Genomic DNA, 24,000 nt, shown 5'->3' with positions numbered 1-24,000 from the left:
ATTCTTGACCTGTTGTTTAGACAGCAAGCATTTCTCTCATTATCAAGGGCAGGCACAGAAAACTAAATGTTTTTCCTAAAATTTTGTGTAACATAACATACCACTGGTGCGTACTCTGGAAGGGGAGTGATCCCTGCCCTGTGCCCAATAACAGTCCCTAGAGAACTATGAAAACGAAAGTAGTGGTCTCCCCTGGTATATAACCTCCCTTCTATTAAAAAAACCAACACATAATATACTGTGACCCACTGGTGCACACTCTGGCAGGGGGTATGATCCCTGTCCTGTGCCGAAAAACAGTCCGTAGAGAGCTATGAAAACAAAAGTAGGTATGGCTAATGGTCTCCCCTGGTATATCACCTCCCTTCTTCTGAAAGAAACAGCCCTCTTAGAGAAATGGCAGGAGACAGAACAGAAATCAGAATAACAATAGAGAGGGAGGGGGGTAGGGTGGGAGGGGTGACAGGCAGGCAGAACAGAAAGCAGGAGACAGAACGGAAAGTAGAATCATAATAGGCAGGGTTCAGGGTGGGGGAGGGTGGGGGGAATGGAGGGGTGGGGGTTGGGGGGGGTTACGGTTTGACAGGCAGGCAGCTAGCCCCACTTACGTCTGAGAAGTTGGCGTTGACTCTGTACTTCTGGCGGTTGTAGTTCCCACACTGGGCGGTGGTTCCGCAGAAGGCGTCGACAGTGTTGGCGATCTGGGTCAGGTTGCCGGCCAGCCACTGGCCGTTGGTGCTCAGGGTGACCAGCTGCACCGCCACGTTCGACAGCTCTTCCCGCGTCCTGTTCACCACTGCACCGAGGAAAGGGGGGGTGAGAAGTTCTAATGGTGTGGTTGTTTTTTTCATACATGATTTCGATTAACCCAGCTTGGCGTTTTTTGTTGGGTTTTTTTCCTTTTTTTTTTTCCTTCAAAAGTTGATCTTGTATACTCTTGATCACTGACAGGAAGAAAGGGGGAGAGGTTTTTACTCACTTGTGTAAACAAAGTGAGTCTATGTTTTAACCCAGTGTTCGGTTGTCTGTGTGTGTGTGTGTGTGTGTGTGTGTGTGCGCGCGCGTGTGTGTCTGTGGTAAACTTTAACATTGACATTTTCTCTGCAAATACTTTGTAAGTTGACACCAAATTAGGCATAAAAATAGGAAAAATTCAGTTCTTTCCAGTCATCTTGTTTAAAACAATATTGCACCTCTGGGATGGGCACAAAAAAATAAAAAAAAGAAGTCAAATTATATGCAAACTGCATTTACTGTATTTATATTTTATTCTCTAAACTTGGCACTTTGATATGATATTCTGACACAACAACAAGAGCAGTCATTTTTATCATTTTTTTGTTCAAACAGGAACTTCTTTTGCTAAGCATGGAAGTTTTATTTATTTTGCAAACATTTTGGTGCAGATAGTAAAAAAGGGAAATTAATCTGTAATTAATGCTAGGGGACTTAATTTGCTTTAAACTGATCTTTCTCATCTTAAATATTAGATTTTGAAATTATACCCAATACATAAAAAGCTTGTGTGTTTTACTCTCAAGTGTACAGGGCTTTCACTATGCTCATTAGCCCAAGTGGTCTTTTTCGGAAAATACTAAAATCAATACGACGAGTGGACTTTATAGATCTACTGGCTGAGCCGTGAAGGTCATGGGCAAAAATCAATTACGTACACATATTTATACATATTCAAAGCGCGTGCTCATATTCTTCATGAATGCAAACGACGCCATTTTGTTTCAAGTTGTTGACCTGCCCATTCAATCCTATATTCAATCGACAATACACAATAACATGTGATGGAAAGTTGGAGAAGGAAACCGTTAAATATTTATTCAGAGAAAGATTTGTGAACGCCTCATCACTTACTGGATTATGCCCCAAACTGCCATAAAGATATCCACAGAATCAGTGGGAATTCACAGTTAAAAATAAAAAACCATGAGAATTAATACCCTTGAATGATGAAACACAAAAAGTCCTTTTCACTTCATACAACGTTTAGAAGTACTTGTACTTGGCTCTACATGTTAGTTTAACAAATTAACTCAATTTTCATATCAACTTTAAAACTATAAAACTAGAATGAACATAAAAGAGAAATTGAATCGACTGTGTCAACCAGGTGTAACTAAACTTGTACATCTATCTAGATCCAGAGAAAACGGCTAAATGTTGCAGTGTGATTGTGGCGATAGCCACGTCTCCTTTACCGCGGACTTAAAAAGAATTTTTAATTGTCCTTAAAGATTTTTGGAATGCCCAAGATACACCAGAATAATATGATTTTAACAGCGTTCTTACTGCGAATACCGCAATCAATTTATTGCCCTTTAAGAAAAGCATGTTTAAATATTATATTTTTGAACGTCAGGTAAGGAGCCACGATAGTGTAATGGATAAGACACTTTCTTCTCATCCGAACACGCGGGGTTCGAATCTGCCGTTAGGACTTTTTTTCTTTCTTTTTCTTTTAACCTGAAGCTTTATAATAACAAATACAGAACACATTTTAATGATTAGATTTTTTTTTTTTTTTTTAGTGTATCACAAGTGAGTCTTGAAGGCCTTGCCTCTCTTGTTCTTTATATTTTCTTCCCCCTTTCTTCTTTTTTTGGGGGGCGGGGTGGAGTGGGGTGGATGGGTTTAAAAGCATTTTTTCTGAAATTTATGCATCATTTTTTAGTACCTAGCTAGGCAACTATTTCAATTTTTTTTTTAAATCTTACTTTCTTTCAAAAATATTCAAGGGCAGCAAGTTTATTTCTCTAAAACCATTTCTTCTCTTTCTCTCTCTCTTGAATGCACACACACACACACACACACACACACACACACAATGGCCTGGTAATGAGAATCGCAACACTTACAGATAGACACAAGACTACCAGTAATACATGAAAGGGAAAATATGTCCCCTCAATGTGAGATAAAAGCCACACACACACACACACACACACACACACACACACACACACATACACACACACACACACACACACACACACACAGAGGATACTCCTTACCTTTACTGAGTGCTCGGGTCTGGTCAATCAAAGAAGTGGCATTCAGATTGCCTAACACATCATCCACAGCTTCATTGGCGGTATCTGTCAGGGAGAAGGAGAAAAGTTCACAAGACCAGCGAAGTGAAGTGTGTGTGTGTGGGGGGGGGCATGTTTCTGTACGTGCTTTTGTGTGTGTGTGTGTGTGTGTGTGTGTGTAAATGTGTGCCTCTGTGTGTTTGTGTGTCTCTGTATGTCTGAGCATGTGAGGTGGATTTGCAAAGAGAAGCATCGTTTACTCTGATCCTGTTGAGCAGTTCTCTTTTCAGTGATCCTGGTAGATCAGTTTCAGTAGCTCAAGGAGGCGTCACTGCGTTCGGACAAATCCATATACGCTACACCACATCTGCCAAGCAGATGCCTGACCAGCAGCGTAACCCAACGCGCTTAGTCAGGCCTCCTGGTAGAGCAATAGAAGAGCTGTCTAGGTCTGTCTGTGGATAAAACTGAGCTTCTGCCATATGATAAAGGGAACAATACAATAACCCATGTTTCCTCTTCTCAGGAACAGTTTGTTATTGTACCATATACAGTACGTACATTTTTTCCTAGCCTTTTTTTTATATGTAAGTTTTTAACACCTGAGTCTCAACACCTTGTACGAAACAATACCATACAAAGGTAAGTAAACCAGCAGACAGTTGCAAGGGGCCATTATCTGGTGGTATGCCTGTGCCTGTGCACAGCAACCAATACACCAAAGATCCTGATCCATTTTTCGGCCCGTGGCCGGCTCCTACCCAGAGTTGAGTGTGCTGTGGGCTTCAATGGGGAGACTGGGACCACACAGTCGAGTGTCATCCACTTTAAGGATCCGTCTTTGGGTGTGTTGCTCTAATTACCTGACCAACACTGCAAGTGTCTGTATCTCTCGGGCCTGGTTAACGCCGGGATATCATTATGACAGGAAGCGTAGAGTACAGCCTTGTCACGCAGTCCCAAACCAAAATGGACCTCCATAGCAACATCGTCATCATCATCGTCATCCTCCTTCTCCTTCATCGTCATCAATATAAACAAAATAGTCTCAAAGTCTGTGACCTTTCATGCCCTGCTGTCATGGTGACCTCAGTTTCGATACCCCTCCACTTTCGTGCTTGGGGTGAGTCCTGTCAATGTCGTCAGTGTCGGCAGATTCATGGGGGGCTGTTGTTTGAGGGACGTGGTGGCGGTCTTCACTCTGGGGGAGACGCTCACTCAGTCTGGCTCCGCGACTAAGCCATCATTGTCGTTAGTAGGGGGCTTAGTAGGTGGTGTCCTAAGTACGTTAAAACAGAACAGGCACCACTGAACACCACCGAAGTGACTCAGCAGCAGTGCAGGGTCTCCTCTGGTGTGTGGCCTCCAGGCGACCTAACATCGATGGTTCCCTGTGGACTGCCGACACTGGAACTGCGACGGACGAACCCGGGTGTGGCCGTGTATTGGGGAATCTAAATGAGCGGCGTGGGAGTAATGCCACGGAAACGGCGCAGATGATGGGGCAGCAAAAAAAAAAAAGAAAAAAAAAAAAAAGAAAAAAAAAAAAGAAAAAAGATCCTGATCCAGGTTTGAAAGCTTAGGACACTACCCAGCAAACTCTAAAGGTACTGGACATCACGCTCATTGGCAACATTCTCATAATCATTATTAAATGGCAGTGTCACCAGTGCACACAAAAAAAAAGTAAATAAAGATTTTTTTTTTTTTTTTAAAGAGGGAAATCAGTTGAAACAGGTATGTGGTAAAATTGTAAACGCTTAAAGAATGTACTTTTTAAAATTCAGTGATTTTTAGGAGAAGAAAAAAAACCCCAAAGAAATCTTGATTATCTGATCAATTGTATTCAAAAACACATGTAAGCTTATGAAAAATGAATGACACAATTCTTTGGAATTAGATACACAGGAAATAGCTGTCCTTTAATCAGAACAACAAAACGGGTTCTCACTTCTCACGTCGTCGATAATCTGCACTTTTGCAGAGGTAAATCTGTTGAGTATGGATGATTCAATCTCCTGAAACAAAGCCAACCACACAAAGTGGAAAAATGACACACCACGTGGTGTGTATTTAAACACAATATTATGTATTATATATATGCACACACACACACACATACATACACACACACACATATTATATATGTGCATAACACAGTTGTGTTCACACATGGACATGCACACACACACACATTATATATGTGCATAACACAGTTGCATTCACACATGGACATGCACACACACACACACACACATTATATATGTGCATAACACACTTGCATTCACACATGGACATGCACACACACACACATTATATATGTGCATAACAGAGTTGCATTCACACATGGACATGCACACACACACACACACATTATATATGTGCATAACACAGTTGCATTCACACATGGACATGCACACACACACACACACATTATATATGTGCATAACACAATTGCATGCACACACACACACACACAAACACACACACACGCACGCACACACACACGCACACATACGCACACACACACACACACTCGTCCTCACATCAACACTGAGAGAGCTACCTACAGAATTACACACTCACATCAACTGTCGTATTGGTAAAGCCATCAATGTGTTCTAGCGTCTCTGTAAATTTGCCCACTGGTCCCCGGTTGTCGGCGTTCCGCAACTTCTCATACACTAATTGGTTGGAGAGAAAGGCACAGATGACACCCGCACTGAAAGGCACCACAATAAAGCATCCATCTGTCAGCCACCAGACCCACACTGATGATCCATTCAATTGAGGGCCACAGCCCCATATGAACAGGGAACAATAACCCAGTCCACTTGTATCACTGTAACGGATGATATAAACAATGCAGCTTCTTCCTTAATAAACTAACACTAAAATCAGGTTACAAGTGTCTCTCTCAGTTTAAATGCACAAAAAAGATACAAAGCAAATTTTGCATTATAGTATTTAAAAAAAAAAATCAAAGTCATCAGTAAACAGAGTGGAAAAAAAAACACCCCACCATGGATATATTTTTAAAAAAAATTCATCAAGCACCACAACTGACTAGAAATTCAAAAGTAAGTACATTAATTTTTGGTCTTTTTCATAATCTTGTTCTCAAATCAAACATCAGTACGACTCGCAATACCCTTTTCACCAACACTTTTACTTGGGCGCTGAGATCAAATGAAGCAGACCTAAAAGGACTTTTTTTCAACGGCAAGCAAATCAGAATTTTTGTTTCCCCTATCATCGAAAGTTAGATTTGACGGGCGCAACAGCCGAGTGGTTAAAGCGTTGGACTGTCGATCTGAGGGTCCCGGGTTTGAATCACGGTGACGGCGCCTGGTGGGTAAAGGGTGGAGATTTTTTGTATATGCAAGCAGAAGATCAAATACGCACGTTAAAGATCCTGCAATCCATGTCAGCGTTCGGTGGGTTATGGAAACAAGAACATACCCAGCAAGCACACCCCCGAAAACGGAGTATGGCTGCCTACATGGCGGGGTTAAAAACGGTCATACACGTAAAAGCCCACTCGTGTGCATACGAGTGAACGCAGAAGAAGAAGAAAGTTCGATTTGCTCTTGAATAGCATCAAAACCATAACAGTTCCATTCTACAAGCCATACACCATACAACACCAGAATGCCAACTGAGGACACATTTTCAGCAATCGCAGTGCAATGCAGAGATGTTTTCAAAGATTCTTTCTGATAAACAGAAACAACAACACAAGAATTTTGTTTAAACTGAAAAATATTGATGTTGCCTTGAAGAATGAATGCTCACATTCATGTCAATACAGAACAGAAAACTCTTCCTGAAAATAAAGACGTATGTTACAGAGTTGGTAAGTGGCTTAAAAAAAAAAAAGTCTTCTGAAGAAGGGAAAGTTAACAAATAACACGACAGACACAAATATCCAATGCACATCAGACACTCGCCATACAAGCACACATGTATGCACACACACACATACACACACACACGCACACACATGCTTGCACACACACACACGCACACACATATTAACACACACTAATGCTCACGTACACACACACATACACACACACATTAACACACACTCATGCTCACGCACACACACATGTACACGGACACACACACACGCAAAAGCACTTCCAAAGAAAAACAAGCGATGACGTGACAGGAGACCCCAACTCACAGCGTCACGGTGTTGAGCAAGAGAACCAGGGTGCAGTAGGAGGTGCGTTTGCACCCCGCGTGCTTGGGGTCATGCTGCTTGGTACGACCCCCACACTTGCCGCAGCAGCGGCAGCAGCAGAATATACAGCCGGTGATGGGCATGGCGATGAAAAACAGCACGCCCACCGCCGCGCACACCACAAACCCAACCAGGTATTTGGTCCACTGGGGTTGGCGGGGGGGGGGGGGGGGGGGAAACACGTGAAGATGCAGTCAGTAAATTTGTACATCTTCGTAATCATCAGCGATAAGAGAGAAGATGCAATGTACATTATCATAACCATCAATGATTGAGAGGGAGATGGTACATTGTGCACAATTACAATCATCAATAATGAGAGAGGAGATACACTGTGCATATCTATAATTATCAATTATCAGAGAAAAGACACACTATGCATAATTTATCAATTATCAAAGAAAAGACACACTATGCATAATTTATCAATTATGAGAGAGAAGATACATTGTACATAATCATAATCAATTATCAGACAGAAGATTTACTGTGCATAATTATAGTAATCAATGATGAGAGGGAAGATACACTGTACATAATCATCAATTATCAGACAAGATTTACTGAGCATAATTATAATCACCAACGACGAAAGAGAAGATACTCTGTACATAATCATAATCATCAACAATGACAGAAAAAACTTACTGTACATAATTATAATCATCAATTATCCGAAAAAAGAAGATACATTGTGCATCATTACAATCATCAATATCACACTCTTTTCTTTAGTGAATCAAAATTAAGCAAATACAAGTGTGACAACAGTGGAACTGACGGAAAGGAGTGGGGGTGAGGGATGCGATTGGAGGGTCTGAGGGGGCGGGGGGGGGGGGGGGGGGGGGGGGGTGAGGAAAGGAGACAGAAAGACAGACTGGACAAATAAGTCGGTATAAATGGACTGATTAACAGACTGACTGACAACTGACTGAGAAAGACAGATGAAAAGATACATATACATACATAAACAGAATGAATGTCATAGCTTCACACACACACACACACACACACACACACAGAGAAGAAAGCAACAAAGACAAAAATAAATTAAGAATCAAAAAACAAAATACAACAACAAAAAAACAGAAAAAATAAAACAATCCAAGGAGAGAGAAAGAACAAAAAAGAAATGAAAAAGAATAAAGAAAATGGGGGAAAAAAATATAAAAGGCCTGAAGAAAACAAGGAGAAAACAAGAACACAGAACAGTTGTTTTTATTCATCAAAATCAAAGGATCAAAGCACTTTTCTTTTTTTAAACAATTGGCAACCTAACCTACATGCCCATGCATAAAGCAGGTAAATTATCATAACCGAACTGTCATCCACAACTGTCGTAACAGCCTGTGCATGCATGAGCATGCACACCAGCAGAACCCTCCATCACAACTCTTTGTCCTCATCCTTCTCCGATCTGCAAAACTGGATTCGATGCAACCCATCGGCACTCCATCTTTCAACAAAATAATGAAAAATGTGCAGAGCCACAGAGGGCCAATAAAACAGGGAAAGAGCAGGCGAGAAGGGGGGGTGGGGGGGGGGGGAGGGAGATGGAGAGGTTATGCAGAGAGAGGGAGAAATACACATACATGCACAGAGGGAGATTTCAGACGATATTCAGAAAGGAAATCATCACAGAGAGAGAGAGAGAGGGAGAGAGAGAGAGAGAGAGGGGGTGGGGGGGAAGAAGGGCTCAGGTGGTTTGATAGTACTTGGGCCAAAGGCCTATTCTTAACCCAAAATGAATGAACAAACAAAAATGAATAAGGGGTAGGGGAACAGAGGCACGGAGAAGGGCTTCAGGTGCCAGTTGCATTGCTTGGTTCTAACTTTTTTGACAGTAACACGTGACTAAATGCCGAACTACGCAACCACTGGTCAGTTCCATACTACACACAGTTAGTAGCGGGTCACGACCACACTAGGCTCTTCCCTCCGAGCAATGCAACTGGGTCCAGGTGAAGAACTGGAGGTCTGCTGTCAATGGGATCTTACAATTTGTCAAGAGACAAAAGAGAGCAAGAGGGAGAGTGGACAGCGAATCATACAGGACTCCTGAGAGCTAGAGAGAGACGCTTTGATATTTTATTGTCATTACCTGCATAGGTCTATTGACAAGGGGGTGATAGGGTTAATTCCACGAGTACACACTCTGCTTAATCCATCAAAACAAAACAAAACATGCAAACAAAGAAAAACAAAACAGCTTTTATTGAAATACAACATCCTTACAATAGGGAAGCAACAAACATTAAAAAAGAAACAAAAACAAAAACAAAACAAAAAGACAAGAACACCATTACTCGACCATCCATTCTATCAACGATACTGTTCAATGTCTACCTTATTATTTGGCTTGCAGTCTGAACATAAGATAGTAGACATTATACATTGTTATCCCCCTCATTTACTCTGGTATTGTTCTGAATAGTAAGACTACATCTTATTCTTTGTGCTTCTGCAAGAAATTTAGCTATTGACGGTATTGTGAGGTCATCATCAGACGACAAAGCAGAAACAATGTCGTGCCTTTTAGCTACATCTGACTGAAAGAACTCGTACTTATCTCTTACCCTATCGAATGATTTACATTGAAACAAGTAATGTTTTTCATCATCTACACTAAAGAGCTAGAGAGAGAGAATCAGAGAGACAGGAGACAGACAGCTAGAGAGAGAGAGAGAATCAGAGAGACAGGAGACAGACAGCTAGAGAGAGAGAGAGAGAATCAGAGAGACAGGAGACAGACAGCTAGAGAGAGAGAGAGAATCAGAGAGACAGGAGACAGACAGCTAGAGAGAGAGAGAGAATCAGAGAGACAGGAGACAGAGAGCTAGAGAGAGAGAGAGAATCAGAGAGACAGGAGACAGACAGCTAGAGAGAGAGAGAGAGAATCAGAGAGACAGGAGACAGACAGCTAGAGAGAGAGAGAGAATCAGAGAGATAGGAGACAGACAGCTAGAGAGAGAGAGAGAGAGAATCAGAGAGACAGGAGACAGACAGCTAGAGAGAGAGAGAGAATCAGAGAGATAGGAGACAGACAGCTAGAGAGAGAGAGAGAATCAGAGAGACAGGAGACAGACAGCTAGAGAGAGAGAGAGAATCAGAGAGACAGGAGACAGACAGCTAGAGAGAGAGAGAGAATCAGAGAGACAGGAGACAGAGAGCTAGAGAGAGAGAGAGAATCAGAGAGACAGGAGACAGAGAGCTAGAGAGAGAGAGAGAATCAGAGAGACAGGAGACAGACAGCTAGAGAGAGAGAGAGAGAATCAGAGAGACAGGAGACAGACAGCTAGAGAGAGAGAGAGAATCAGAGAGACAGGAGACAGACAGCTAGAGAGAGAGAGAGAATCAGAGAGACAGGAGACAGAGAGCTAGAGAGAGAGAGAATCAGAGAGACAGGAGACAGAGAGAGAGAGAATCAGAGAGACAGGAGACAGAGAGCTAGAGAGAGAGAGAGAGAATCAGAGAGACAGGAGACAGACAGCTAGAGAGAGAGAGAGAATCAGAGAGACAGGAGACAGACAGCTAGAGAGAGAGAGAGAATCAGAGAGACAGGAGACAGACAGCTAGAGAGAGAGAGAGAGAATCAGAGAGACAGGAGACAGAGGCGGCAGAAGGCCAGGGGGTCAAAACTAAGACTGTCAAGAGAAAGACAACTGAGGACAGAGATGGGATGATGAGAGAGAAGGACTGGATACTGGTGTGTGTGTGGGGTGGGTGGGGGTGGGGGGGGGGTCATGGGTTGGGGGGTGGGGGAGGGTGCAGAGTAGGGCAGCAGCAGGCAGACAGACAGAGCCTAGGGGGGGGGGGGGGGGGGGGGGGGGGGGGGGTGATGAAGCCACAGGAGATGCACCAGACAAGAAAAACAACCCAGTGAGGAAAGGTTACAGAGGGGTATGTATCAGAAACCAGTAAAGGACAGGTGGGAAAGTGAAAGAGCGCAGAGGATGAGAGAGAGAAAGAGGCAGCATCAGAAGCAATCTTTTTTTCTTTTTTTTTTTTTTATGAGGGAACATCCAGCACTCAAGGAAAAGGGAAAATGACTAAAAATATTCAAAAAAAATAGCAAAATTACTCAAGTAAAAACAGAACATTTGGACACATTCAAACGCATATAACTATGAATGAAATGAAAAAGCACAAACATACGTAACAGAATATATATATAATATATATTTATATATATATATGTGTGTGTGTGTGTGTGTATGCGTGTGGAGAGAGAGAGAGAGACAGAGATACAAACATACCTGTATCATACATCATATTTTGCACATTATGGATTGAGGTACACACATACATTAAATAAGCAAATTTTTGCAAGTTTTATTTTTCCAACTGTGTTTTGAGAGAGATACTGAGAGAGAGAGAGAGAGGGGGGGGGGCGGGGGCTGGGAGGCAGGTGATTCAGATTCAGATTCAGATGGTTTTAATGTGTTTCAGCCACAGGCATACATACACATCGGGGAAGGGGAAGAGGGATGGGGGAAGAGGGATGGGGGAAGAGGAAGTGGGTAATCCAGCAGTAGGGAGGAAGGAGAGAGAGAGAGAGACAGAGAGAAAAGATTTTTTTCAAAAGCACCTACATTTTGCCAGTCTTCGAACTGGTCCAAGTGCACTTCTCCATTCCTGTAAAACTCGCTGAGATCTGCACACACACACACACACACAAAGAAAATGACAATAAATTAAATCATCAAATCATTAGCAAAAATTCATAAATCATGTCTGAGCAAAATTTCTTTTTCTTAAATCTCTCCGGTTCATCACAGACAACACTAGTACAAGAAACAGCCCCATTTCCACTCAATAATCTGTTTTCTCCAGCACTGCATTCTAATTTTCTTTTGCCATTCCTTCTCCAGCACACAATCTACACCTATGCAATACTCAATCCACATTTTGAGATTTGTCAATAACCTTTTTCCTTTAAAGCCATGTAAAGGTCAAACAATCCAGTAACCTATGGCTTTCACAATGCTTTCCTTGCAAGTTGCGGCTAACACTATAATTATAGCCGTCCTGTTTCACAACTCAATACATGTCAAGGCTCCTATGTAATGGCTGTATAAACCATTTATTTTAGATCATAAGAAAAAAAATAACATGAGATCTCTCTGAGATCACATCATGGGTGTATACTGAAGTAGTCATATATGATGTGTGTATGTGTGTGTGTGTGCGTGTGTGTTGGTTATGTTAGTTAATAAAATCCGTTGTCAACTGAACTCATGTCAACCCACACCCCAAACAGATCAAAGTGTGGTAAAATAATAAATAACATACGTTCCTGATTTTGCCACTCTCCTAGACAGGGGATGAGTGACTGACAGACATCATACAGACAGACAACAAGTGCTCCAGAGTGTAAGAGGGGAAGAGACGAGACAAGGAATGCAGTATGTGGGTTTAAAACACACACATGCACGAATGGACACACACACACACACACACACACACACGCATGCATGGACGAATGGACACACACACACACACACACACACACACACACACACACACACAAACACACATGCATGCATGAATGGACACACACACACACACACACACACACACACACACACTCACACACACACACACGCATGCATGCACGAATGGACACACACACACACACACACAAACACACACGCATGCGCATATGCACGAATGGACACACACACACACATACACACACACACGCATGCATGCACGAATGGACACACACACACATACACACACACACACTGAAATCATGTCCCCCCAACTTATTAAGCCAAGTTGCTGAGAGTGCCTTCGCAGCTGGTCTTCCCAGTCCTACATGGTATCATGTACTTGAACTTGCAGCGAGTTTTTTTATTCCTGTTACTTTTTTGTTGTCTGGTGACTGGGAACGAAGGTTCTTTCTCTTCCCCAGCCCTCTGTGGACATAACTGCTTTTGTGGCCATTGTTGTGGCCCTTTAAGCTGGAGGCTGTACAAGTGAATGCTGCTACTTGCTGGATTTGGTTTTTTTCCCTCCTCAGTCTCCTATGTCAATAAGACCAGGTATGAATCATCTGGACTTTTGTGGCTGTGAAGAAGTGTGGGTGGGTGGGTGGGTGGGTGGATGGGAGTAGGTGTGTGTGCCTGTGCCAGCGTTTGCGTATGCGTGTGTGTATCTGTGTGCATGCACATGTAAAAAACATGTGTTCATGTGTTTGTCGCCAGCACAGAAACTTCATCAACAAAGTCCTTTCACAAACTGATGACACCATCCACCTCTCTAAACTTTCCTTCTTCAAGTCCTGCTTAAAGGTTCCTTAAATCATGCTGTCATTTCTCTTTCCCCCCCCCCACCATCCACTCCCACTTCCTCCTTCCTCCCTCGCCTCATCCTCGGGTCAGTTCCAAGGGAGGACAGGACCATGGCAAGGTCAGTGACTTGATACAGATCCAATACACACTTCATCAGCTGTCCTTTCAAGCCCTATAATCCTTAACACCATTGTCCTGTCCCACCTTCTGCATGACCCTACAGCCCTCATATTTGCTGCCAGTCAATATACACACACACACATATATATATATATATATATACCTCTCTCCCAAAAGACAGCTGCCAATGGTCTTTGGTATTGTCTGCTGCCAATGTTGCACGAAATGTTTCTTGGCAGCTGCTGCTGCTGCTGCTGCTGCCAATGTTCATATCTACATATTATGTCTAACCCTGGAGAAAATATGGAGTGGGCAACAGAAGGGTGTGGGAGGGGGGTGGGGGTTCGGGGGGGGGGGGGGGCTGCCTAATTTTTGTTTTATGATGAAGATGTATGGGGCAACTTTTAAGAAATGCCCTGTTACAGTGGGAGAGTATAGGTTTTCCTTTGCCTGTCTCAGTATCTGTCTGTCTGACTCATGTCCACATTTCTTAATTAACCAATATTGAATTTGATAAGCTGAACAGTTCTTCTTGGTCTAGGCAAGTTCAGAGTAGATATGTTACTTGGTTGTGAAATCACAGCTATACATCTTTGAAGTGGCATCCTCTCAAAAACGTCTGTCACTCTCCTCAGCCAGGCATTAACTGTGTTTTCTGAAAAATCTGGTCAAACATAGAAACAGGACACACACAGACACACACACACACAGACACACACACACACACACACACACAAGCACACACACACGTACATTCGCATGTATGCACACACGCACACACACACACACCACATATATGCGCACACTTGACAGACACAGGGAGAATGAGGAGAGACAGACAAGAGATGAATGGACAAAGATAGAGTGAGAGGGAGAGAGATACTCAGAGACAAACATTATAACAGAGAGAGGAGACAGACACAGACAAACAGAGAATGAGAGACACTCAGAGACAAACAGCAAGAGAGAGAGAGAGAGAGAGCATTCCTGTGCCTCACATGACAGCCAGACAGACAGACAGACAGACAGGACGTGTGGGTGTGTAGGTGTAGGTGTGGGTGTGTAGGTGTGCATCCGTGTGAGTGCGTGTGAAGGGGTGGGGCAGGAAGAGGATGGGTCATGTCATGACCACCGTGGCGTCAGCATTCAGATGTTGTCGTTGGCAAAGGATGCACACAACCGTACTGCATTATTTACTGCACCACCTCTCTGAACTGATCCACGCTGACAAAAAACTGCACTGTTCTGCTGTTTGGACAAGTACCGTTCCCTTCCTGGTGGCACACAGTGACGCTCCGCCGTGCACTGCATGCGTTTGGCTGTGTCGTTTTTTTCATTTTGATATACATGATAAATTTACAATACAATGCACAGGCTGCATGTGAACCACCACCGAACAATCAGCAGCAGCAGCAGCACTAAACATTTTTCTGTGGTAGGAATGGCGTGGGGAGGTGGGGATGGAGGGATGGGGCAGCTGGACCAAGCAAAGGACAGGTAACTGTACCACACACACACAATCAAGCATGTGCGTGCGCGCACACATACACACACACACACACTCCATATCCACACTCTCACACACACGTACAATCACTCACATATATATTCACACTCCCTCACCAACAAAGAGAGGTAACTGTACCACACACACACACACACACACACACACACACACACACACACATGTACACTCACTAACAAACACACATTCACATTCCCTCAGCAACACCCCCCCCCCCTCCCCCTCCCCCCACGCTCCCACCCAGTTTTTTTCTCTGCATATACATTCTAGAAATACTTTTACAGTATTATGTATACATTCACGGGGACAGGGGCGTAGCGTAGCCATGTATACCACAACAAAAGAAGAAAGAGACAGACAGACAGACAGACAGGCAGACAGGCAGGCAGGCAGGCAGGCAGAGACACACACAAGGTGACAAGGGTGCTTGGAACCTGCATTATGTTTGTGCACCGCAAGTCAACACCACCTTTCAAACCAAACTTTTCCATCAGGTCACCGGCACTCCCCTCCCTCCCCCCCCACCCCACCCACCCCCTCTTCCCCCCATCACACACACATCACCCTCCCAAGAGCCCATTTCCATGCATGCTTGTCTGCCTGTGAGTGTGATTGTTTGCTTTTTTTTCACTCCCTGCCTCTTGCTGCCACATCACTGTCCAGTTTTACAAACAAGCACACTCACACATGCACATCCCCACACGCTAACACACATACACATACACACACACACAAAAGTGCACACGCACATCCACACACATACCCTTGCACATAAAAACACAGAGACATCCTCTCTCTCTCTCTCTCTCTCTCACCCACACACACACACAACACACACGCACATGCACACATGCACATGCACACACACACACACACCACACACACAGTGTTCCCTGACCACTATCAGCACACCACCTTGCCTGGGAAACAGCACGCAGCATTAGAAGAAATGAAATTTTCACAGGCCACTTCACTGTACTTTCAAATCAAGCCTCCAACAGTGACCAAGGCTAGAGGTGATGTGCTTCACCAGGAAGCAAGTGTCCATTGGTTTTGAGTTCCATGTATGGACCAGGATTTTTACTCCTCCCTCAGCTTGACCTCGAGAGGTGGTCTGCACTGCACTGCACTACACTGCATTGTATTGTATTGCATTGCATTGCATTGCATGTCTCAATTTACTGTCACAACAGATTTCTCAATGTGCAATTCAGGCTGCGATCTTTCGGATGTGACGATAAACTGAGGTCCTGTGTGCAGCATACATTCAGCATACCTTAAAAAAAAAACAAAAAATCAAAAACACAGCAACAAAGGGTTGTCCCTGGTCAAAATTCTGCAGAAGAATCAACTTATATCAAAAACAAATTTACATAATTATACATGTGCAGATAACAAAAAAAAGAAAGAAAGAAAAGGATATACATGTGCAACTCTGCGCTTGGGTGGTGACACACTCTCCCTGGGGATAGCAGCCTGAATCGCACACTGAGAAATCTGTTGTGACAGTAAAATCGAGTCACACAATACAATACAATACAAACATAATACAATGCAATGCAATGCAACACAATACAAAGCAACACAGCACAATAAAAGACACCAGGAACAAGAGGCAGACACAGATGTGATGAGGTGGTGTCATGAACATCATCGAAGCACCCCTCCGTCTTAGGGTTCAAGCTCCAAGCAGAAACCACCTTTATTTCCTTCCTCTCTTCCCACTGCCCCTAGAGCCAAACTGCAGCCTGCAAGCTGGCTTTTTACCTGGCGAGACACCGTTAACTCACTCAGTACGGCCAGTCCTCTCTTCTCCTCTACACAGACCCCTCGGATGTCCAGTGGGTGTCTGAATGACCCAAACTTTAGCTTCCGTCGTCAGAATTGTGGTATTCTTTGTCAACATTCACCTCTTCAGTATAAGAGCCTTCCGCTTGCAATATTTTGATGATGGTAATTGGGGTGAAACGCTGTTAACATCGTCCCTTTCGCCGTTCGTATGGAGAGAGTTAATGTCTACCTGGATTATGCATTCAACATGATCAAGGGACCCACAGCACTTAAGGCATGGTAACAAATGTCCACAGCAAAATCCTGTACAGGTATAAAACTGATGCCGATTAGTGAACAATGCAAACGCACCTTCGCTTCTGATGCCACAACAAAGCTGGCTCTGAAGTCCAAAAAGACGAAAAATAAGAAAGAGAGTGGGCTGAAGACAGACAGACAGACAGACAGACAGACAACAAAGAAGACGGATGTTGAAACCATATGATTCATTCTTTCTTGTGGAGGGAAAAAGGAAAAAGGAAAAATTCCAGTCATGTTATAGAGTTTCCCCTCCCTCACTGACTGGCTCAGCCTCTCGATACATGTATTACACATAGGGGTTAATGTATCATGCAATCCGGAGGAGATGACGGATACACAAGATCCTGTTCACATGCACTGGATGATCCCTCCCTTGCTTCTTGGCCATCATTTACCATCTGCATTCTTAGAACACATGAATCAATAATGTACTGTCAATTTTTGTTTTTGCTTTTGTTTGTTTGTTTTTTTGTTGTTGTTGTTTTTACACATGTTGTGTTCAGTGTTCTGTCTCCTAAGAAGACTTAAAAAAAATCTGCTGCTAAAGATATCAAAGCTATGAGGCCATACAACATGTCACATTCGTTCTCATTACACTATACTGCAATTACATTATTTTTTTGGAAAGAATTTACGTCTTAATGCCTGAAGCTGGAAAAAATTATCTAACACTATTATATCATGGAAACGTTTACACAAGCCCTTTTAAGGAAATAGATGACAGATAGTGTCAACACTTCAAAATTACAAGAGTACGTGAGTGGACACAATGACAAAAACAGTGGACAATTCCTTCACTAAATGTGCAGCTGTTTGGGTGAGTTTCTGTGTAAGAGAGTGAGGGGAGATTGAGACAGAAAAAAAAAAGACAAATGGGAGATGGGGGGGGTGGGGGGGAAGAGAAAGAGAGAACAAGCACACAATATACATCATTAAATGTACACTGCATACACAGACACACATACAAACATGCACACTCACACTCTCTGTGACTCTCTCTCTCTCACACACACACACACACACACACATGACATTTCTAATATCACTCAACATGAAAAGACATTGAATCAAAGAAAGAACACACACACACACACACACACACACACACACACACACACACACACATGACACTTCCAATGCCACTCAAAGTGAAAAGACGCTGAATCAAAGAAAGAACACACACACACACACACACACACACACACACACACACACACATGACACTTCCAATGCCACTCAAAGTGAAAAGACGCTGAATCAAAGAAAGAACACACACACACACACACACACACACACACACACACACACACACACACACACAAAGAGTGAAAGTAATGAGATGCATCTTTTTTTTTTTATTTCTCGCTGGGATCACCTGATCAGCATAAAATGAGCCACAGAACAATATTTTGATGGGCATCTTTTTTTCTCTCTCTTGATCTCATAGCTTACTGTAGTGTGTGTTTCATGAGTAGTGCTACTGTGCTGACAAGCATCTGTTTCCACTGGTGTTGTTTTTTTTGTTTCTACTCTTTTGGGATTCTTTTCTTTTTGTTGTCACTGTTGTAGTTTTTGTTGTTGTTCTTGTGTTGTTCATGAGTGTATGTGGGTGATCCTGTGCACATGTGTGTGTGTGTGTGTGTGTGTGTGTGTGTGTCTGTGTCTCTGTGTGTGTCTGTGTGTCTATGTATGTGTGTCTGTGTGCCTGTCTGTTAATATAATGCTCATGAGCAACTGGTGTCTATGAGAGGTATACATGTGTAAATGCGTATCTGTGTATGTGTATACAGATATATGTATGTGTATGTGTATGTGTTTGTGAATGTACATGTGTGTTTGCTTGTGTGTGTGTGTGTGTGTGTGTGTGTGTGTGTGTGTGTGTGTGTGTTTAAATGCGTGTTTGTGTATACATGTATGAGACAGAGGGAGGGGGAGAAGAAGAAGAAGAAGAAGCGGAGAAAGACAGAGAAAAAGAAAGACATATAATCACTGACATGCGGGATCCCTGAACATGACCAACAGAGGAAGGGGGAGGAAGGGGGGGAGGAGGTGCCCTGTTCCATCTTCCTCCCTGTACCACCTGAAGCCTGCCACCATCCATCCTCCCTCCCCAACACCCTCCCTCCACTCCCCATCACCACACACACCCCCTCTTCTCTTCATCACTCCAGCTGGTGTTCTATCCTTGACCACTTCTCACCTGTTTCACATACTGACAGAAGGAACATGCACACAACGACAGACACACACACACACACAACACACACACACTGGCAGTTTCAGTTTCAGTTTCAGTAGCTCAAGGAGGCGTCACTGCGCTCAGACAAATCCATATACGCTACACCACATCTGTCAAGCAGATGCCTGACCAGCAGCGTAACCCAACGCGCTTAGGCCTTGGAAAAAAAACAACAAAAAAAAAACAACAACTGGCAGACATGTCTAAATGCAAAAGAGCATCAATAACACAGAGAGAAAGACATGCACACACAAACATAAACTGCTGGTGTACACACACAACATCATTCACCCAAACAGTACACACAAATAAACATGCGCACACACAAACACGCATTCTCTCTCTCTCTCTCTCTCTCTCTCACGCACACACAACACACACACACACACCCCTCATCCCCCCACCCACACCAGCACCCCTCATTAACCCACCCACCCCTGACACACACTGGCTTCTAAACCTACATTCCACAGACAGCACCGGATTAACATCAATTAAGATTAAACCTACACCCACACAACAGGCACTCAGGTGGCCGGCAGGCTCTTAGTCTAAATCCTGTATATGTATGTACCTACATTATTAGCCACATACATATGTCCAGGGAGCGAGACGCTGGCTGCACTGGCTGCTCTGACGTAAGCTTGCCCAAGCTCCTTTGTGCCTGGCTTTGTCTGTCTCAGCACTAGCCCTTTGTTTGCTTACAGGGATCGGCCCTCGACAGTTGGCCAGTTTACAACTGTACGCTGAAATACCGTTGGTGTTGTGGGGGTGGGATGAAGGGTTGGGGCCCAGAGACTAGTGGCATGAGTTTTGTGCGCCTGCCATGTGTGTAGGAGGTAGGAGGGTGGGTGTGGTGGGGGGGGGCATATTTCTGTGAGCATGTGTGTGTGCTTTGTTTGGAAATAAAGACACAAATCCATTGCTATGTGTAATGATTTATATCACACACACACACACACACACACATGGCGTGTGGGTGTGGGAGTGCAGTTTGGTAACGTAATCGCCTCTCTCACTTTCTCACATATGCATACACCATCCTTGAATACTCACCCCCGACCCCCACCCTCTCTCTCTCTCTCTTCCCTACACTCCCCAATACCGTTTCCTTTCCCTGTGTGTGTATGTGAATGTTGTATGTGGCCACATGTTTTTAAGTTTGTGCGAGTGCATTCATGCATGTCAGCGTGTGCTTGTGTGTGAGAGCAAGAATACAAGAATGTGCACATTAGTTTAATGTCTGCCTGTTTGTCTGTCTGTCCATATGATTAATTTCTACCAGTCTCTCTGTCTCACTGTCGTGTTGTGAAATGAACAGCATGGCAACAGAAGAATATAGTTTTCTCTCTCTTTCTCTCTCTCTCTCTCTCTACCATCAGAACACCTGTTATCTTGATGATCTCAAATCGAGCCTGCTAAGCGCATGTGGTGCAAATGATCCGTTTCACATCTCACTCCCTTAAAAGCTTGGCACACAGATCACCGCCCACACACTGGCTGTGTGGCTGGTGACAGACCCATACGCGCACCACCTGTCAATCTAACCTGGTAACTCTCACGGATATATCCACTTCATCACTGCAAAGCTTGCCCACACCCAAAACAAACAAGACAAAAAACAAACAAACAATAAAGCCTGTACCAGTCTGGTTCCTTTGAATCTGGTGACATCACCGTAGAGTTTGTTGAACATTTCTCCAAAGTGTAGTGCAGCTGACTACGATAAATTCACCGGACAGAAACACAGCAGGAGAGCTTTTAGTTCTTCAGCTGAAGAATTCGGAGATTCATTGTCTTTGTCCACCACAGTCCCTCACTCACATCCTTCAAGTTTAAAAAACAATTCTCAAAACATTTCCTTTTCAATTCTCAAAACATGTCCTTTTCAAACAGATTCTACATACAAAAGGCACTCCATTCCATATCTGTACTCAACGGATCCACATCTAATTCTTCTATGCCTGTCAGTGCATGTGCATGTGTGTACATGTGTGTGAGTGTATGTGTGTGTGTATACATGTGTGTTCTGGTGTGTTTTGTGTTTGACTGACATGCTACTGTAAAGCACTAGTAGAGGTTTCAAAGTGCAAAATAAATACTATTACTATTATGCTCAATATTATATCATCCAAAAAAAAAATCTGTTTGACAGGGCTTCGCATAGCCTGTAAGTTCAAAACCACACCACAGGTATATTTTTAAACAAAAACCACTCTCAAATTCATTTGTCCTTTCCTGACTGTTTCGTTCTTCCTTTAAATTCCAATGCCAAGGTCTAATCTCACAAGTGTGACTTGCCTGTGTCAACATAGAATGAACTTTACACAGGTCATATATTTTGAAGGGAAAAGACTGATTATTCACAGCACTGATGATGCGTTTATCTGTTGAATCAGTCTTTGCCTGTGCCTGGGGGTAGGAGAGGGTGAATGTAAACCTGCACTGAACAGGTACACTGTGTTCAACTTTGCCCAGTCCCCTGATTCATAAAAACCCAGGGCATTGTAACTGTCATGACTATGATGAGGAGGAGGAGGATGATGATGCATGCGTGTGTGTGTGTGTGTGTGTGTGTGTGTGTGTGTGTGTGTGTGTGTGTGTGTGTGTGTGTGTGTGTGTGTTACATATAGAAAATGATTGATTTAAGTTTTGTTTTTTAAAAAAAAAAGCATAACAATATAACATATTTCTAATGAAAAACTAACTGTCGATGTGTATGTGTGTTGATGTGTTGATGTGTGTGTGTGTGTGTGTTTGTGTGTGTGTGTGCGCGCGCGCGCGCGGTGTGTGTGTGTGTGTGTGCGTGTGTGTATGTGCACGTGTACGTGCATGTGAGCGTGCATTCATGCATTCATCTCTTTCACCCCTCTTTTTCCTTTCTTCTTTCTTTCCTTCACAGTTTCAGTTTCAGTTTCTACCTTCACTTTTACACTATGTCTTTTTTTCTCTCTCTCTCTCTCTCCTGGTTTTGTTTCAAAGCCAACCACCACAAAGACTAATGACCCAACCAGCTCCACTGGTTGGCGCTGTTCAACTCGGGGGTCTGTCTGTCTGTCTGTCTGTCTGTCTGTCTACCTGGGGATAAACTGGAGGTGGCGGCTGTGCTGCTGCTTCGTTTGTAAATTTGCTTTACATGCCCTGTCTTAACTACGCTGCAATCATGTGGCTGCTTGTGCCATTTCCTTGTTCTGCCCGCAGGGGGGAAAAATGAAGGTGAGTGTGGGAGCCGTGGGATGTTGGGGTTAGAAGAGTGAGGAAGAGTGGTGTATCTTCAGGTCTCTGTGGTGATGAGGGGCCAAATCTGAGCTGAGGTAGATGGAATGAAGGAAAGAAAGAAAGAGAGAGAGGGAGAAAGAAAGAAAAAACAACTGAGCAAATATTTGTGTGTTGAGTGAGTGTGTGTGAGTGTGTGTGATTATGTGTGTGTGTGTGTGTGTGTGTGTGTGTGTGCGCGCGCGTAGGTATGTGTGTGCATATATATATAATGCGTGTGTATGTGCGTGTGTGGGTGCGTACGCAGCCATGTGTGTGTGTGTGTGTGTGTGTGTGTGTGTGTGTGTGTGTAGGTGTGCGTCATTGTGTGCGCGTGTGTGTGCGCACGCGCGCGCGTGCACGCGCACTGATGTTATGTGTGTGCGTGTGTTACCATGTGCGTACGTGTTAGCATCTGTGCTTATCCCTGTATCTATGAACAAACTTGAACATAAATGTATATGCATCCATGCCAGGTGTGCAAAGAATCGTATGCAACTACGTAATCGTGCACACTGATATAGATCTGCACAAGTGTGCTCATTATTGTAACAAATGTAGGCCACGCCTGCCCTGCCATGTACACAAGTGCCCACAGGCTTCCAAAGAGACTCAAGACTCAAGACTGGTTCACTGTCTATACCATGGTGCAGAAAATCACACTGACATCACATTGACATACACGCAAACATTAGAATAACATTATGCCAATAAACTAAAAAAACGAGGGCCGAAATTCAAAGGCCTGTCGTGGTCTTCAGGGAAAGACTGGTTGGCAAAACATCATGAGCAACTAAGGACTTTAGGGCAATGGGAATAACGATCATAAAAAGTGTGAAACTTGTACAAAGTCCGATCAATGTAATCGGAACCAGTCCCCTCACAAGCAAGCACGCGCGCGCGCGCGCGCACACACACACACACACACACACAGAGCAAGTGCACCCTTCAACACACAAAGAGACATATACACAAAAACACAGACACAGACACACACACACACAGACACACACACAGACACACACACAAACACACAGTACACACAATGTTACTGCTGCTGGGGCAGGATTATTTTAACTTTGCTAATGGCAAGATGCACATGATTAGACATGTGTATATATATATATATATATATATATATATAGAGAGAGAGAGAGAGAGAGAGATAATCCCTCTCCCTC

The 24,000-nt window shown here is 43.5% G+C and overlaps 1 protein-coding gene across 6 annotated transcripts in view; it reads right to left on the bottom strand.

Moving 5' to 3' along the window:
• Nucleotides 1-24,000, bottom strand: part of LOC143283250 (prominin-1-A-like) — an 84,498-nt gene that overhangs the window by 46,221 nt on the left and 14,277 nt on the right. For all 6 annotated transcript variants that reach the window (XM_076589427.1, XM_076589451.1, XM_076589458.1 and 3 more), the window contains exons 2-7: nucleotides 11,886-11,947; nucleotides 7,234-7,439; nucleotides 5,631-5,766; nucleotides 4,996-5,062; nucleotides 3,027-3,110; nucleotides 609-796 (exon numbers count right to left, since the gene is read on the bottom strand). In XM_076589427.1, the coding sequence (XP_076445542.1) occupies nucleotides 609-796; nucleotides 3,027-3,110; nucleotides 4,996-5,062; nucleotides 5,631-5,766; nucleotides 7,234-7,439; nucleotides 11,886-11,947 (743 nt within the window). The remainder of the gene's footprint in view (nucleotides 1-608; nucleotides 797-3,026; nucleotides 3,111-4,995; nucleotides 5,063-5,630; nucleotides 5,767-7,233; nucleotides 7,440-11,885; nucleotides 11,948-24,000) is intronic.

The sequence above is a fragment of the Babylonia areolata genome, chromosome 1 (genome assembly GCF_041734735.1).
Source record: "Babylonia areolata isolate BAREFJ2019XMU chromosome 1, ASM4173473v1, whole genome shotgun sequence".
NCBI classification, from domain to species: Eukaryota; Metazoa; Mollusca; class Gastropoda; order Neogastropoda; family Buccinidae; genus Babylonia; species Babylonia areolata.
This window is presented reverse-complemented; position numbering and strand designations above follow the sequence as displayed.